The following is a 17,865-nucleotide window of genomic DNA, read 5'->3' on the forward strand; positions in this document are numbered from 1 at the left end:
CAGGCGCAGCAGCCTGGCTCACGGCCCGCCGGCCCGCACCGTGCCGGCCGGCGGGCAGGCCGCGCGGCCCACGCCTCGCCCCCGCGGCGGGGCCCGGCCCTCAGGGGAGCGGCGGCCGAGCCGGGCCGGGCGGCGGGCAGCGGCGCTGGGGCGGGGGCCGCCCGAGCATGCGCGAGCCGCGCGCGTCACGGCAGCGGGCGAGCCCGGCGGGAGCGCGGAGCCCGGCGCGCCCCCTCCCTCTCGCCGCCGCTCCCGCGCCTCCACCCGGCCCCGCCGAGCGCCGCCAGCGCGCCCCGCCGCCGCCCGTCAGCGCCCCGCCGCCCGCCAAGGAGGGGAGAGCGCGACAGCCGGGAGCACGGGAGAGGGAAGGACCCTCCCTCCGCCGCGAACCCTCTTCCTCCTCCTCCTCCTCCTCCTCCTCCCCCGCCTCCGCCTCCGCCTCCCGGCCGGGAAGAGCTCGCCGTGCCCGCAGCAGCCCCGCTGGATGCACTGAGCGCTCGGCCGCGGGGAGAGGGGCAGGAGGGAGCCGGGAGCCCCGCCGCGGAGCCGCTGCGCTGCCCGGAGGCTCACGGCCATCTGTTTTAATTCTTTTATTCCTCCCCCCCCCCCCCCCCCGCCCGCCGGTGGCTGGCTTTGCCCCTGCCTCCTCCTCTCCGCCAGCCGAGGCGGCGGCGGGGGCTGCAATCCCCCCCCCCCCCTTTTTTTTTTTTTTTTTAATTTTTTTTTTAAAAAATTTCATCGCCGCCATGGGATGTACCCTGAGCGCCGAGGAAAGAGCCGCCTTGGAGCGGAGCAAGGCCATCGAGAAGAACCTGAAGGAGGACGGGATCAGCGCTGCTAAAGACGTGAAACTCCTCCTGCTCGGTGAGAACCCGCTGGCGGGCCCGGTCGCCCCCTTCCCTGTCCCCTGCCCCGCGCTTATCCCCCCTCATCTCTCTCTCTCAACAGGGGCCGGAGAATCGGGGAAAAGCACCATCGTGAAGCAAATGAAGTAAGTCCCGTGAGGGAACCCGGGTGGCGAGTTAATGGGAGGGAGAACGGGGCGGGGGCTCGCTGAGGTGAGTGAGGGCCGCGGGCGCCATGTTTACCTGAGGGGACCGGGAGGGCGGGAAGGCAAACGGCGGGGGGAAGGCCCCGCCACCGCCGCTCCCGCTGCTGTTCAGGGCCGATGTGGTGCTGAAGGATCTCCCGGAGGCCTCGCCCCGTGGAAAGGGAGGGAAGGTGGGCTGCGAGCGGCCGCAATCGCGGCCGCTCGCAGCCCACCTTCCCTCCCTTTCCACGGGGCGAGGCCGCGCAGCCATCCCCCGTGAAAGCGGACCGCTGTCACTTCAGCTTCATGCCCGGGGTGGTGGTGGTGGTGGTTCATCATCTGCTCGTTCTGCGGCTTGAAACCAATGCTCCCCATCACCCTCTCTTAACATTTTAACCGCTCCTTGGCCACCCATCACCAATTCCATTCAAAACCTTCCTGCCAACCCCGGGGTTCACGGTGGGCTGCTCCTCGCTGGGGCTTCCCCGACAGACGCTCTCCCTCTGCTTAATTAAACGTGTAATAAACAGCCGTGAAAAACCCCACCGCACCCTCTCTTCCAACCGTGCCTGGAGTAATTACATCCCCTAGGAAAGCAGGTGCAGGGGAAGGCTAATGGTGGCAGCGCTCCCGTGGCACGGTTATTCCTTCTTCTTTATTGCCCGCTCCTTCCTCCTTTTGCATTAAAATGCGATGAAATACCCCGGCCTCCCACCCATGACGGGCTGGTTCGAGGCGGGCGCCATCACGGAACAAACCCCGGCGCCGGTTGAGGGTCTGGATTTCAGCCGGGGGGCGGCACGGAGCGCTCGTCCGCTCTGCCATGGGGGTTGCAGAGGGATCCGTGGCTGGGAGGGGCCCCCCGGGGACCCGGGGGAGAGAGGCAGCCAGAGCTGGGTGTGGATGGGGTGCGGGGAGGGTGCGGGCTGCGCTCCCTGCAGTCCCGGGAGCCGGCTGCCTTTGCGGGTGGCCCGGCGGTGAGCTGGTTGCCGCGGGGGGCGAGGAGCCGTGCGGGCCGGCGGGCAGGTCCCGGCGCGGCTGCGGCTTTCAGGCGGTTCGCGTGGTGGACAGCGCCCAGCGGGGACTCGAACCGCCGGCAGCGCCGCCGCTCCTGCGCCGCTCGGCTCCTCCCGGCGGCGGCCGAGCGCCGCGCTCGGCCTCCTTCGGAGAGCGCTCGGGGAGAGGCCGAACGGGCTCGGAAATAGCCGAAGGAGCTCGTCGCCGCTCGGCAATCTGTTGCCCTGCTCTCCCGTGGCCGCCCCGGGTGTGCGTGCGTGTGGGCGTGCGTGTAAGTGCGGCACTGGGGCAGATCCGGGCCTTCAGCCCAGCTCCTCGCCAGCCAGAGGGGCTTAGCGGGTCACCCGGATATTTCTGTATCCACTCTGTGGCCCCTGTGTCCAGCCCTCGGGGGCTCGCAGGGAACCGAACCGTCACCCCCGCCTGAGGCGGTGCTTTTCCCCAGGCGCTGCGGAGCTGGGAGGTCTCGATGCGAGGAGGCTCGCCCTCAGTGCACGGCAGTCTCCGCAGTTTTTCCCACCGACATTCGCGTACCCTACTTCTGCAATGGCTCTGAGCTTCCCCTTGCACGGTCTGGACTTTCCCACCTTGACAGTTTATTTTGGGTCTGAGGTGGGGTGGGTTTGGTTCACACTCGTTGGTGTGCAAAAGGTGGATCAGGGGAGACATTACTGCAGATGAACACCAATAAATTATTTTAATCTCTAGGAACTGTTTCTGCAGAAGCATGCTGGAATGGCGGGTGATGGGTTTTGGTTGAAGGGAGAGGCTGTAGATGCCACAATAGCAGTGCATACACACAGAGCCCATAGGCGGGAGGGCAGGCGGTGACCGTGCTGGCTTACACAACTAGTGTACAGTGACTCTTGATTTCCAAAGAGCAGAGCTCTTGTTTTTTGAAGCAGAATGCATCAAGATAATAACCTGTTTGCTGGACTAGATCGGTATATGGAGGACTGAAGGATACCCTGGTTTTTTAAATATATAGATATGAATGGGTTTCATATATAAATATATATGCCCATATATATTTTTTTTTCATTAAATAGCCTTAAAGTAATGTATGCTAGGCTTTCCTTTGTACCTGACTTGAAAATGCCGAGAAGGCTGCTATGGAGAAAGGGCTTGTAGTGTTGGAAACTGGGAGGCGTCCGTCAGTGTGGAAACTCCAGTGAACTGTGCAAAGGCTGGGGTGGAGACAGCGGTGTTGCTATGAGCACGGCGGCAGGCATCTGGAGAGAGCCGCGCAGCCGCGGGCACCAGGGAGAGTGATGAGCAGGGAACAACTCAGGGAAATTAACATTTCTGAAAATTAATTTAAATATAATGTAGGCATTAGCATTTCACCTGGTCAAGCTTCATTAGACAGGCTTGCTGAGAACCTAATGAATTCTTAATAAAGATTAAATCACATGTTCATTAGATTTTGATGAAAGAGACTGCTATTTTATTTTTTTAATATTGTGTTATTGGTGTGCTTCTAGATTATAAATCTCATCCTCTTGAATGGCTAAAGCAGCTTCACACTTGTCCAAGGATACTGCCTTGGAGAGAGGCACAGGAATCTGTAGACAGATGAGAAAATGCTAAGACAAAGGAACAGAGAGAAGACATTGTTACAGAGGACTAAGAAGAGGTTACACACTGTCCAGTTAATCCTTGAAATATTAGGTAACAGGAGAAGTGGTGACAGGTAGAAATTAGAATAATTTGAGAGTGTAGCCCAGATGGGGATTACAATTTGTGAAATTGATTAAGTGTGTTTTAATGAAATACTTGGAGATACCTTTCAGCTGGTGAACGGAGGGCTGTCCAGCAAAGAAAGAGGTACTGGTGAATGGCACAGAGGTGGAATTGGAGGCGAGCATGTACATCTCAAGCAGTGGCAATACAGGCTAGGAATGGCACTTTTCTTTGGACCCAAGGTCATTTTGACACCCTTAGCCCTTGCACTTTGACTACACCCATCTTGACTGAGTAGATTTGCTTGTTATTTTTTTGCAACCATCCTGCAGTCCAGATACATTCACCCGTGCCTCAGAATGGCAGCGTCAGGGCCAAGCTAGTCAGGGGAACAGTTCTGAAAGACGCAGTTGTGCCATGCAAGCCAAGGAGACTCCAGAGTGTGCCACAGTGTTCAGAATCAGGCTGTTACCAGATTCTATTTTCACTCAGCTTAAACTAAAAACCAGCTTTAACCAAGCAAATCTGGGGCCCTCTTTGAAGATCCAAGCCAGAAGGTGAGAGTTAACCGGATGAAAGAAATTCATCTTCCACTCCCATCACCCTGTCTCAGCAGATTCACTTGGTGTAGGACTGCAATGGCTGTCAACATTTTCTAGATCTTATATCTTGAACTGCTGAACACATGCAGAATTTGGAACATGTCATCTTCTTTTTTGGAATACCTGGATTGTAGCATGGACTTGAGACTGCTGTTATCCTAGGATATTTTTGTGGAGACTTTAACTCTGGTGAATGTGTTTGTTCATCAAAAGCCGCATCCTAGGAAGACACCAAGCATATCTCCGTCTGTTACTGCTTAGCAAAATACTTAAATACATGCAACGGTCCAGTGGTGAGCAGGGATGGACTGCTCAGGTGGGGACACCATCCGCTGCCATCAGCATGAAGCTTCTAGGGAATTCAGTGTTTAATCATGCTAACGCAGAGAGGCTGAGTTAGCTGGCATGGCTTCAAAACCAAGGTCCTGCCACATACTCAGCAGCAGCCGTTCTGGATGGTGAGCCGGGGCAATACTTCACCTTCCCAAATGAGGGGTTAGCAATGGCTGTGGCGATCAGGAGGAGACATGGCTTCACCTGCCCACAGGAAAAATCTTGGGATTTGGGGGTTTGTTTTGGATTTTGCCTCTGCAAAAGCAGCAGCTTCTGTTCCCTGCTGAGCTGCAAGCAGAGAGCTGGGTCTGGCTCCCTTTCACAAGATGCTGGAGCTTCCAGCCCTGCACGTCCTCCCAAACAGCTGTTTCTCACTTCACCAGCAATGCTGGCAGTACCTCAGTTGATAGGTTTCTTTGCTGTGCCATTTTTTGCCAAATGTTTTGATGTTACATATGAGAAGAACTGGAATACCAAATCAGGAGAAAAATACACCAGCGTACAATACTTATCTCTGAATATCTACTGTCTTCTCCCCCATAGCCATCAGTCCCAATAGCCGTCTGATATATTGCTTTGACCTTTCTCAAAAAGCCCCTCAAAACAGCCCCAGGCTCTACTTGCTCTCTGTGTAACTGAATTACTTATAATCTAATGAACTTCTTAAGAGTGAGTGAGAAGCAGTCCCCGCCCACTGGTTTTACAGCCCATCTCAGCAATTTGATGATAAATGCCGTTGAAATGAAATGATGTGTTGTGAACACCCACTTGAGTGCTCTTTGCCGCATGTCTGTGTCTCAAAACTGTAGTGATTTCACACTTGCAGCCCCTACCCCCAGGAATACCTCACCCCATTGGGGCTTAGAGTGTGGGGGGGCTGCTTTGCCTCTGTGGCATGTTCCCAGGGAGAGGGCTGCAAACTGTGTCTTTGTGGCCTGTCCCACTCCTCAGTGCAGCTCTTCTGCCCTGCCGTGCTGGGTGCAGACACCCCCTTGGCCCCGCTGCCTCACTCCTGTCTGGGAACTGTGTGATCATGGCATGAGCTGGCAGCCCAGAACCTCACTAAAGCATCAGGTCAGGCGGAGCCATTCTTATCCTTACTTGTCTCCTGCTCTGTTTTCCAGGACTTCTGTGACTTGAGGCCCAAGGTGGGGCAGCGACAGGCTGCACCTGGGCAGTATTTTAAACTGGGTTTCAATAAGCAGGGGAAAGAGCTGTAGCCTTTCTGATGAAGTTGTGTTGTTCTCCCAAGACCCGCTCCAGTGCATTCTGCCCTCGCTGTGGATTTAGCACAGTACGTACAGCATACTGTTGCTTTTCAGACTCCTGCAGAGAGGCAGCTCTGGTGGGGCTGTTTTGGCAGTGAAACCCAGATCTGGTAGTAAACCGCCTGCTGTGGCAGTTCTGGGGTGTATCAGTGCATTGCCTGCCTTGAGGAAGGCTCTCTCCTGCCAAAGAGATCATCCCAGTGGAGTCTGCTGCAGGAGGAGGCTTTCCCCTCGCTGCAGCTTTTTTCCCCACCTCCTTCCCAGATGCTATCTTGCATCCCTGGGTGCTGTAGGTGCCATGTTCCGTGCCCTGCAATGGCACAGTGCAGGGACATTGCTGCTGAACTAGGAAGGAATAAGATCTGGGAGCAGAAGAAAGTGAGGCTGTTCATTTTGGCTTGTAGTTGCAAAGGGTAATCATGTTTTCAGCACTTCCTTCCTTCCTTTTGGATTATTAATTCTGCTTAGAAGCCAAAACATTAACAACCATAGTTAATTCTTTTGTACTTACAGTTCTTGTTATTAGACTGAGAGAGATTTCAGGGGAAAGAAGTAACAGTATTAGCAGGCAAGATGGAATACATTTTGAGTTTGGGTGTTTTCTTTTTCCTTGACAGTTCTTAATTTGTTTCTTGTTTTAGGGACTCTTAAAAGTAAAAATATCTTTCAGTGACAACAGTGAACTGCATAGCTTCTCCTCTTTCAACCTAGTTTTAAAACCTTAAAAGAAATTTGCCTGTCATATTCTGACATGACACATCTAGTCCTGTTGGAAATGTTTTAGCAATCTAATGAGATGAAAGCGGTTCTTTTAATGAGCTCTGAAGAAAGAGACAAATCTGCTGCACAAATGTAACCGGGGATCTGTTTTGTTTTATGGCTTGGCTAACCCAGAAGTTGTAAGAGACATTAAATTGAGTCATGACAAATGCAGAAAGGTTGTGGTTTTCCTCTTTAGTCTGTCCTTTCCCAACTGTCTGGGATACAACTTCATATCTGATGTGAGTTCTCCAGTATGCTTACCTAGGGAATACAGGGAAGGTAATCAAAATGGGAGAGGAATGAAAAAGAGACAAATAATGGAAGTAGAGGCACTATGTTGGCTCTTCTGCTTGGTCTGGTCAAGAGAAAGAGCGACATGAAGAAATGCTTTGCTGCTGGCCAAGGCAGGAGCAGGTTACCTGGAGAATGAGAGCCAGGCAGTCAATAATGCCTTACAGGCTCATAATTAGCTACCTGTGGTAGAGCTAGTTTTCTTCAGATGCTTTGCAGAGTTACAGCCTACCTCTTTAAGTATCAAGCTCCCCTGGTTTCTCCTGGATTTGCAGGATACAAAATCACAAATGAGCGTTGAAGCGGTGTTGAAATGAGTGAGTTTGCAGCCAGAAAGCCTGATGCAAGTGCAGGGGCTAAGAGCTCGATTTTGCAAACTTCTGAATTCATTTACCTCCTGCTCAAGCTGGGTGAAAGGTAAAAAGCTTTTCTCACGAGCCAGCAGTGGTTCACAGAAGGGCATATCCTTTATACTCTGAAGTCCATGGTTAAACCCTTGAGCATGACTGGGTGCAGAAGACAGGATTTGGTCCTTCATTCATTATAAGAGTGTGAAGAGGAGCTCTGGCTGAAGAGAACTGGCAAAACCTCCTGAAATTCAGGTGGCCAGGGTGTTTAAGAGTCTTGTCATTCTTTCTGGTGCGATTGCAAGTCTGAGATTTGCGGGTCTTCTGTAGAGACTGAAATTGCTTCTGTGAAGCCTGGACTCGCATGATGACTGGGCAAGCTCTGTTTTCAGGGATTCTTTGCTTAGTCCTCTGTTTTGATTTTGAAAGAAAACTTCCACCTCTCCTTACTTCATAGAAAAGTTAAAAAATAAATGTCCTTATTCTAGCCTAAGAATTCAAGAATTTAGATCAAAATTAAAAACAGCCCAAATGAAGACAAGGAAATAAAATACATATGAATTGCTTGGTTATTTTTGATGCCTGAGTGGGTTTTTTTTGTTTTGTTTTATTGGGGTTTTTTTTGCATTAGCAAGATTGAAACCGGCAACCTCACTTATTTCAAATCAATTTGAATGCTACTGACCCCAGATCCTCTTTTTGACTTAACTGGACTTTGGGATAGGTTTTTCCTACACTGAAGGTGATATCTGTTCAATGTACAATTTTTATGAGATTTGATGAATTTCAGGTGTTTGTGTGGCACTTGGTGGGGTACTGGAAATGGCTAAATTTCATTCACAAAAACAAGGAAAAAAAGGTCTGGAAATCACATTTTAAAAAGCATTGGCACATTAAATCCAAGGCCATTTTTCTTGCCTCAAAAATTCTTTTATTTCATTCTTAGAAAGAAATACTGAAGAGTTTTGCCATGGTTTTCCTAATGGTGAAGAAATGCTCTGCCTAATGTAAAAATCCCCATAACTGTTAATTGAATCATTCTTACTTTAAGACCATTCATGTAAATGGCAGATGTAGGGAGGCTGGAGGATTACAGTCCTGATTATAAGATGCTGTTAGGATTCTGCCTAAAATCAGAAGATGCAAAAGACTGAAAAATGCTAGTGGATAACACAAAGCAAAGGAACTGATGGTTTCCTAGTGCTGAGCAGAAGGGAGAAAAAAGTCCTTTAATCCAAAGCTCAATCATTGTGTGCTTATTGTGATAATAGAATAAAACTCTTGATGGAGGCATTTCTCAGCTTACCAATAAAAATCCTTACCCTCCCCAGCTTTCAAGTTAATTGAGAAAGAACTGAAGAGCACTCTCTCAGAAGGGAGCCCAGGAAACTGTAGTGAGATGACATCACACCTATTTTAGAGTTGCTAATCAATAATATTTTTGCCTTTGAAAGAGAAGGATTGGCAGAGCTGAAGCTGCTTTGTTTTTCTTTATTCTTGGGCATGTTCTGCTCTGCTTGGTCACCAAAAATTATATTGGTTCATCAGCAGACCTTTCATCGAGTATAAAACCTGTAAGCTTAAAACAAAGGAGCTGGAGTACACCAGCTTGAGGGAAAGAAAAGAGGGGTGGGTAACACAGAGTCTTTCCACAACTTAAAGATTTTAGGCCATGGGTATTAGTAACCCTTCTCTCCCCCATCAGGCCATCCTGCGGGACTTTGTGTCCTCAGGAGCCAAAGGCAATTGATCGTATATTCTGTTTGATACAGGATAACTTGTCCAATCCTCCATCAGAAATTCTGCTGGTTAACGTTGCAGGAGTTGCTTTTGGGGGAAGGTTGGGAGGTGCCAATCCTAGCAAGGGCATTGAGGTGCCAGTCACTGTTCTCTGAGAAAGCCTAAAGGTGCTGTCTGATTCTGTTTAGGATTGTGCTGTTCAGGGAAGACGTGGGAGCAGGTTTTGGCGGAAGCAGAATCCAGTGCTGGTAGGAAATAATGGGGTTTAATAACGTGGAAAGGGAATTTCTTTTTGGCATTTGGCAGGCTACTTTGCGTGGAAATGCAGGGGTATGTGTTTCACATTGGGAGGCCATGTCTGCAGGAGCTGCTTTAGTGAGTGAAGAGGGGCTCAGCAGGCTTTCACTGGTTCAGAAGAACACCCTACTCTAGAAATACCCAGAGAATTCATCACCCCAGTGTTAGCATCTTGGCAGGGAGGCTGGGAATGGACGTTTCACCTCAGTGCATGTCCCTTCTCTGAAACATAACCCCTGCAGTGCTTAAAACAGTCTGAAAGGCAGAGCAGTGACTCAACATGCTTTGAGGCTCTCCAGCAACTCCAGACTTGTATTAAATGCTCTTGTCTACAAGAGCATCATCAACAGCAACTTGTACACACCGTAACAGTCTGGTACAAGACTTTTCTGCATCAGCTGGGAATCATTACAGAAGGAGATGAGATAAGAATGGGCCTGTATTGAGGAAAATATCACTTAAATGATAAAAATGTGTACTACCTCCTAGCAGAATATGGTGAGTTATCCTCTCCCCGTTAGAGGTGATTTGAGTTAGCAGCTCCAATTTTAAAGCATTAAGCAAAAAAATGCATACGGAAAGCTGAGTGCACAAAATGGATGTTAGGCAGAATAATTTAGACAACAATGAGAGGTTTTATTGCTAGATTTCTGGAGCTGTGGTATGTGGTAGCTCGCAGTCATGTAGTGATGTTTCCTCACTGCCAGTACAGTGCTTCTTATTCACTACAGCCCTGTTCTTTGCCACCTCAGTAGCATGGGCCTTGCTGTAATCCAGCTCCTGCCTTTGTAGCAGAGGCGGAGAAGTTATCTCATTTTGACGGCTCTCAGTGTAATAGTACCATGTCTGTATTTACGGAGGAATTGTGTGTGGAACTGGTGCAGGCCAGCTCTGGTACTCTCCAAAGTTCATGGTGAGATTTTCAAATCACTTCCAGGGCACCCCGATGTGGATCTGCATGCCCTAATTTGAGATCGCGATAGCAAAACCTACGTGAGTTCGTCATCCTTCCTCGTGCTCCTCTTAAGGCTGACATGGCAGGGCACGTGCTTCTCCACAGCATGGAGGTTTCTGCTTAGCTTCATCCACAGGAGAGACATAACATTCTCATAATAAGTTTTAAATGTAACAATATCAGGTTGGCTACTTAAGTAGTGCAGAACAGAGGTTTTGATTTAGTGTATTTTGGGAATCTGTTCTTATTTACTCACAGCCTCTTTACATCTATAAGCAGTGCAAAAGGGAATTACAGCAGGGGCAGCTATAGCTTTCTGCAACTGGAACAGCTCTTTCCACTGGCCAAATAGAGCTCTTTCCATGTGGCCTTTGTGAGAATGAGAAATTAGTCACTTGTTGGCAGGTTGATAAGGTGCACCGATGCCCACGAGGTAAGATGCTCCTTTCAAGGTTAGGTGGGGACCCCATCTTATTGCCTAGAGATTCTAAAATGGGCACATACTTTCCACCACGACGTGCGTACCCCCACCGCAGACATTGCAGAGCCTTTGTCATCATACTTCATCAGTAACACTAGCACAAATCACTGGGATGAAAGAAAATTGCCATGATAAACATACACCTCAGAATGTCATCGTGCTGTTTGTTAATCACCAGTCACCCATCGGTGATTAATTATTTAGCCAAATTGGACAAATTTTTCCACATGAATGAAAAGATATTTACTTAATAAAGCAGAAAGCTCCTAGTAGCATGCCCTTGTTTTCCTCAATGTAGACATAAAATAAATTTATATTCTCCTGATATTACAGCTTGGCTGTAAAAACCCCACAGTGCTGTATCAACTTGTTGCTTTCAAGGTGGTTGCTGCCCAGCCAGTTCTTCAGCAGGAGACCTGATGCTGCTCAACGTGTGCATTTAAGATGTTTAAATTGAACAGTAGATGCACGAGCTGATGGTCCTGGGTTTGTTATCTGCATCTCCCTGTGTGCACCGAGCCCTCATGAAACGCTGGTGAGAAGGAACAGCAGAGTGCTTTGCCAATCCCAGCTCAGGGGTCAGCATTTCTCCAACACTGACTGATGGCATCAGGGTGATGTTAGAAAAGAGGAAGGGCCCTCAAGACCCCCATCCTGCCAGCAGCCTTGTGCTTGACAGGAATTCCCCTGCAAGCGTGTTGCTGTGTTGCTGGGGCCTGCCAGGTCTTAACTCTGTGGTGAGGTGGGATGTGCAGAACAGATGAAAGCTGATGCTGGCACTGGGGGATTCAGTACTGATAATGAATCAAAATCTTGGTATGTTCCTTCATCGTAATGATGTCTGTTCTGGGTCTTTCACCGTAGCTAATTATTAAAAAAACCAAACAACAGTGAACTAAAAAACACCAACCTTGCTAGAAATAGCAAGAGAGAGCCCAAAAATGATAAAGAAGTAGAAATTAGTAATTTTCCTATGGTTTGGTAAGTCAGAATTTAGGCTTTGTTTATCTACTATTTTATTTATCTACTTCTTCCGTTTACTGATCCTTATTTTTAATTCATATTTGGATAAACAAGTTGTAAAGTTTTTCCTACATGACAGAGCATGAAAATCGAATTATTACACTGGTACTTTCAGTCCTGATCAACAAGATCAAATTGTACTACTTTTCCTATCTGTCTGGCATAAGCAGATATTCACGATTAAATTTAAATTCTGATTTTTTAAAGTACTCCTGCACAGGACTTTGAAATAGGTTTTTGGAATTTCCTGTAAAAAAATAGAAAAAACTTACTAAGTGTCCATAATGATGATACAAACCCAACCAAGGTAGTGTATTTAAATTCCACAGTAACTGGATAAATATACCGAGTTTTTTAAACTTTAAAACTTGTTAACTTTTTAAACTCTTTAAATTTTAAAATAACCAAGATCATAACATTTTTATTGGCTCCCTCATTAATTTGGGCACAAACCCATGCAGTGCAGAGCCTGTCTGAAGCTCTTTAATACATCCCGCACTGTCTGCTGTCCAGGAGAGTCCTCTTCATTCAGCAGAATGATTGCCTTCACCCTCCCGAAGACTTGCTCAGTGCTTAACTCTCCGCTGTCAGTTTTCAGAAGCACTGAGCCCCACAGCTGGCTGATTTCAAGACAGTAACAACTGCTCAGTACTGCTGACAGCGAGGCCACAGGACTTGCAGTGCTGCCAAATTGGAGATGCTACTAATCTGTATGTAGTTAAGTCCCAGCATTAGACATAGCTCATGTTTCATTCACACTCGGATCCCAAACCCCAGAACAATTGAGTTTTCTAATAATGTCCACATCAGCATCAATGGGCTTGAACAGAGCTAGGTTACTGCACACAAACAGGTTAGTGTGCACCTAAGCTTTGTTGAAGACCACATCATCTCTGCTTGTGCTGACTGCCACCCCATTTTAGTGTCACTTTGTTTATTCAGCCTTTGTCCAAGTACTCATTCTGTTTGTTACACCTCTTGGAAAATAGAGATTACGAAAAAAAAAATATTATAGTGTTGTGGCTGTTTTCATGACACCCTCATTTCCGTTTTGCCTCAGGTGCTCTCAGGTACCAGCTCAAATTTATTTCAGTTACAGTTATTTGCCATGTTATGTGTATCAGGAGAAGGAAAAATACTCTCTGGTATCAGGAAGTACAAGTTTAATTATAGTATTTTATATATGTATTCATTCAGTTCAAGAAATGAGGTTGTGCGAAATCATTTGGGAATAAATCTTGCCTATTCCCCACTACTTGGTACTCGCAAAGCTGCACCTGAAATGCGGCATTCAGGTTTGGGTCTCCTAAGCCAAAGGGTAAACCACTAGTAAACTGGGGCCAGCAAAGTGTGCAGGGCTGGTGCACGGGTTGAATGAAGGGAGGCCAACAGAGCCGGGGAAGAGGAAGCTAAAGGAGATCTCACTGCTCTCTTCCATCACCCAAAGAGGGCTAGAGATAAGATGAAGCCAGACTCTTCTTAGAGATGTATGATGAAAGGATGAGAGGCAACAGCCACACATTTCATCTAAATGAAGGTAGACTATAAGGAAAAAATACTTCATGGGGAGGTTGGTGCAAAAGTGGAAGTGGGCCCAGAGAAAGGGAAAATCATCATCCCTGGGGATTTTCAAGACTCAACAGGATGAGGCCCTGTACAACCTGACCTACGTGAGATGGTAGCTCTGCTCTAGGCAGGGACCTTTAGCCCAAGTTATTCAATGATTCTGTGACAAGAAAATCCGAATTAGTCTCCTTATTCAATGTTCCTGTAATGTCTGTTTTAACTAAAGAACTGCCCCTCTATTTGGAAACCAGTTGAGGGGAAAAGTTGTGCAGTGTTACCAGAATTTTCCCTTAGAATGCAGAAAAAGTGAGGCTTAGCTGGGAATATTTAGTTACTGCTTTTAATTCCCCTTCACACCACTTTGTTTTTTTGCTTTTAGGTGTTGTTTTCTTGGATTTATTCCATGCAACATTTCACAGGCAGTCTTCTGAAATCCTAAGCTGGGGTTTGATTAACATCTCTTTTTGTTGGTGGGGTGGATTTAAGTTGCATCTGTCTGTCCCTGCTCATCTATGGCAGTATGGTGATGTTTGTATAGTAATGTATGGCAGTACGGTGAACCAGACTCTGGTGCTGGTCTGGGTTAACATAACTCAAAAAAAAACCAGAAAGAAATGTCCATCAAATGCTCCCATAAGGCAGCAGTGTACAGAAAATTGAAATGTGAGATTGTATTTAAAGATTCAGTCACTCCTGGCTCGTTCTGTGTGTTTTGAGGGTAAATCAGTCACATTCAAAGACTTTGAAAAGTAGTTTTCAGAAGTCTTTCTGTACCTTTAGGCATTTAAATGGCGGGTGTTTTTTTCCAAACCAGCCTTATTTTCTCCTATTAGTTCCTATAAAAGAAATGCAAACCCCCCCCCCAGCTGGTTTGAAATTTCTGTGTTGTTTTAAATAAATTTCCTGTGATACACAATGCAGTGAAAAGGGAAATGCAGCCGCTCATTGCTGTTTCAGTGTATTTAAACCATCTTTTATGCTTGTGGAGGTCAAATCCATTTAATCTGGTTATGCTATTTCAATCACATTTACATTTTTAATGCAAAGCTCAGGTTTGCTTCACACTAGAATGATCTCTCTGGTTTTGTAACAAGCTTTAGTTGTTCTGGGCTTTGGAGACTTCTCTCTTCTATTTCCCCTCAGCCTTAGATGCAGTCTTCATAATTCGTAAGGTAACTTTCCTCCACTGTGTTGCCAAAGTGCTGTAGGATCCTGAATACACAGGTAGTGAACAACATTTTCAAATTCCATTTTAATGGGAGCATATTTTGAAGCCTGCAATTAAAAGTTTGGTATTCCTGTGGTTAGCCTAACAGTGGTGCTCGAGGTGGTTTGCAGAGGACTCTGCTGCACTGTAAAGGGAGGAGCACTGCGTACAGAATCACCACCTTCACTCTGTACCCCATTCAGTGAGCAAGCTACCTCAGTGCTCCCCTTGCCTCACAAGGGCTCACTACCAGTTCACAGCTTCAGTAAGACACCTTTTGTGTTCTTACTGTAAGTAAACTAGGCTAGAAGGTCCTTCTTGTGAAAGATACTTGTCACATTTATAGCCTCAAAAAAGCTCCAGGAGGAACCTGCCCCATCTCCCTTTCCTCCATAAGTCTTGTGTTTCCTCTTTTCCTTAGAAGAAGCTTTCATACAATAAGCCTTTTTTCCCAAGAAGAAGATGCTGTGTGTTACGTAACCTGGGAAAACACCAGACAGTTCAGTGTTTTCTGAAGCCCCACTTACTTCTGAATTTGAACAACCCACCTCTCCCATTGCCTTTTGCACCCGTGACCTTCCAGCTTCAACTAAGTTCTTACATTGTCCCCTGTCTGAACAGAAATTAAGGCCCCAAATATCTACTTTGTTGACTTGTAAGATCACTGATAAACAAGCAGGAGAGAAATGGCCAGCCTGCGAGAGGTTTGACACCACCAGTCAAGACAAGAACTTAGTGCAGACAGTGAAATGCAGACAAAAGGCAGAAAGAGACAGAGCTTGATCTTTAAAAGCAGGAGTCAAACAAGGAATCATGATCGAGTTCAGGCTCTGGATAACAAAACAAGATTGTTTCCTAAGCAGTCATCCAGAAGACTGACAACAGCTTGATACAACAGTGCACAGACTGGACACTGACACCTTTATGTGAACCGTGCTCAAAGCAAGTGCCAAGAATAAGTGGATCAGAGCTGTCAGAGCTGTTAAGAAGGGCAAAGGCTGGCAGGAGAAATGGCAACACCCCCTTCGCAGTGTTAGATGCACACGGTAGGATGTGACCATAAGAGAATGCCAACAACAAGAGAGATCCTAGCAAGCCCCCTTTTCATCGTAAGTCTTGAAGACTTAATTTCCTAAATGGGGCTGCAGAGGCAGGACCCAAAATTCGGCAGGCTGGAAGACAAAATGATAACCATGTGTTTTTCCTTTCTATAAAATACATCCTTCCATAACCAACACTAACGCACAGAGGAAAGGGAAAGAAACAGTTTCAATTCAACCTCAATTACAAGCAAGCCTTCTTTAACTTCTGATTTATTCTATCCTGGAAGGCCTCCTTGATACAAGTTATCATAAGTAGTGGTCCTGACTGTAAGTGGGGAGACACTGGGCCATTTGCCCAAAGTTTATGCAGTATATACCCAACAGCAGTGTGAAGAGTGGAAAAATAAATGCAGATGTACAGGGGAACAGAAGCAGATCTTATATCCAATAGCAAAGTCACACTTAATTATTAATGACTGAAGTGCTGTAGTCTTTTCACTTAGTAGCAAAACATATCCTGAGTATCTGTCAGGTTATGTCAGATTGACAGAGCAGCAGTGTCAAAGACAATGTCAGCTTCTCAGGGATGGATCAGGTGCCATGTACAAGAGTAAGAAAGGTGAATATTCAAATAAGAATCTTGGTTTCCTCTGATAAAGAGCCAGGAATTCCAGGTTCAAGAACTGATTGATGGAAGTTGCCCTTGTCATGAACAAAATGGTAAACAGCTTCAGAATAATGAATTACAAGCAGAAATTGTACTAGTCAGTGATGGAGTAGATCATGGAAAGGTCATTTTGTCCAGCTCTGTCCTAATGCAGAACTCTTCTTGATCACATATTTGTTCTGTGTGATTTACTTGTAAATGACCTGAAGACACCAATTTTTTCACAATTGCACATCACTCCTAACTGCAGATCAATTTCACATTAAAGAACTTTCTCCAATAGCCTGAATTTTTTTGTCTGAAATTTCCTCTTGTTTCTCCTAATCACTTCTCAGTACAGAAGAGCTCTTAACTATCAGCTGTTGGAGTAGAAATACGAACTGGTGAATCTCTGAGCTAAACTGTATCTTTCCTAGCCTCTTTACCAAAATATGGGCAGAGAAATTGGTGGGGCTTTCCTTTTCCCATACTGAAGATTTCCAGTGTGAGAGAGGCTATCCTCAACCACCGACAGGAATTGTTCAGTCCCCACAATGGAAGGAAGTGGTTGGAGGAAGCGATTCCGGTTCAATGTGGAAGGTTTCAGTGATTACATCTCAGATCCCACTTGGTGAATTTGTAATAGGCTGTGTCAAAGAAAGAAAACTCAAAGCTGAAAAAGAGATTACACTGATAGCAAATGAATCTTAAGTAGAGAGGTCATGGCTAGACTGCATTTTGAGCGCTGGCCTGCCAGCAGCTCAAGGCAGCTTTGGGGGAACATGGAGGAGAAATCTAGAAGTGATTCTTTATAATGCTGTTTCAGAGTCCTGGCTGGCTGGGTGACCCAGCAGAACAGAGACTGTAAAGCCACACATGGCTCCTTGTCCTCTGCATTGACAAATGTGTACCTCTGCAGTCCTCCATGTCTTACATGTGTTTCAGAGGGAGCAGTAGAGTTAATGAAGAGACTGGTCTTTCTGAAAAGCAGGGTTCAAGCTTCACAGAACAAGCACAGGTGTTATTTAGCCTCTTGGTGGTTTTCTAAAAGTAGAAGATGCCCAGGAACTTGCTGTATCTGCAGCTGGTGCTTGGCAGAAACACTTGTATGATCTATATGGATGAGTGGAGAAAAGGGGGGTGGGAGGGGGAAAGGCCTTGGAGGGGAAACAGCTGAGGAGATACAAATGAAAATTCAATTAAACAGAAGACAAGGAAAATTCAGACTAGCATTGATGCCCTGCTCAAGACTCTTGATTTCATTCTAAACCTAGCAAACGAAGAAGGCAATGGTGAAGAAAATAAACTACTGCCCTGGAAGGAGCTAAAGGACCAGAAAGATAAAAACATTCAAATAAGGGTCTTTTATGGTGTGCCTAGGGCTTGCAACAAATCCAAAGAGAACAATAAGTCTTGGGCTTGTAACCATTCCAAGGCTTGTCCGATGTATGAGAATTTTTTTTTTCCTAAAGGACTGAGTTTATTTGCCAACTGGAAGACTTGAAAGGGACAATGAACTTAATCCCCTGTTGCTTTCCACCCTATGTAGCCATCAGAATGATGCTACCTGGATA

General features: G+C 46.8%; 1 protein-coding gene across 2 annotated transcripts in view; it reads left to right on the forward strand.

Moving 5' to 3' along the window:
- The first annotated feature begins 215 nt into the window (after window positions 1–215).
- Window positions 216–17,865, forward strand: part of GNAO1 (G protein subunit alpha o1) — a 145,446-nt gene continuing 127,796 nt past the window's right edge. The window contains exons 1-2 of one of the 2 annotated variants that reach the window (XM_040615406.1): window positions 216–864; window positions 949–991. In XM_040615406.1, the coding sequence (XP_040471340.1) occupies window positions 747–864; window positions 949–991 (161 nt within the window). In that variant the 5' untranslated portion in view covers window positions 216–746. The remainder of the gene's footprint in view (window positions 865–948; window positions 992–17,865) is intronic. The other variant, XM_040615405.1, reaches the window with a different exon arrangement.

This window comes from Falco naumanni, chromosome 15 (genome assembly GCF_017639655.2).
Source record: "Falco naumanni isolate bFalNau1 chromosome 15, bFalNau1.pat, whole genome shotgun sequence".
Classification (NCBI taxonomy): domain Eukaryota; kingdom Metazoa; phylum Chordata; class Aves; order Falconiformes; family Falconidae; genus Falco; species Falco naumanni.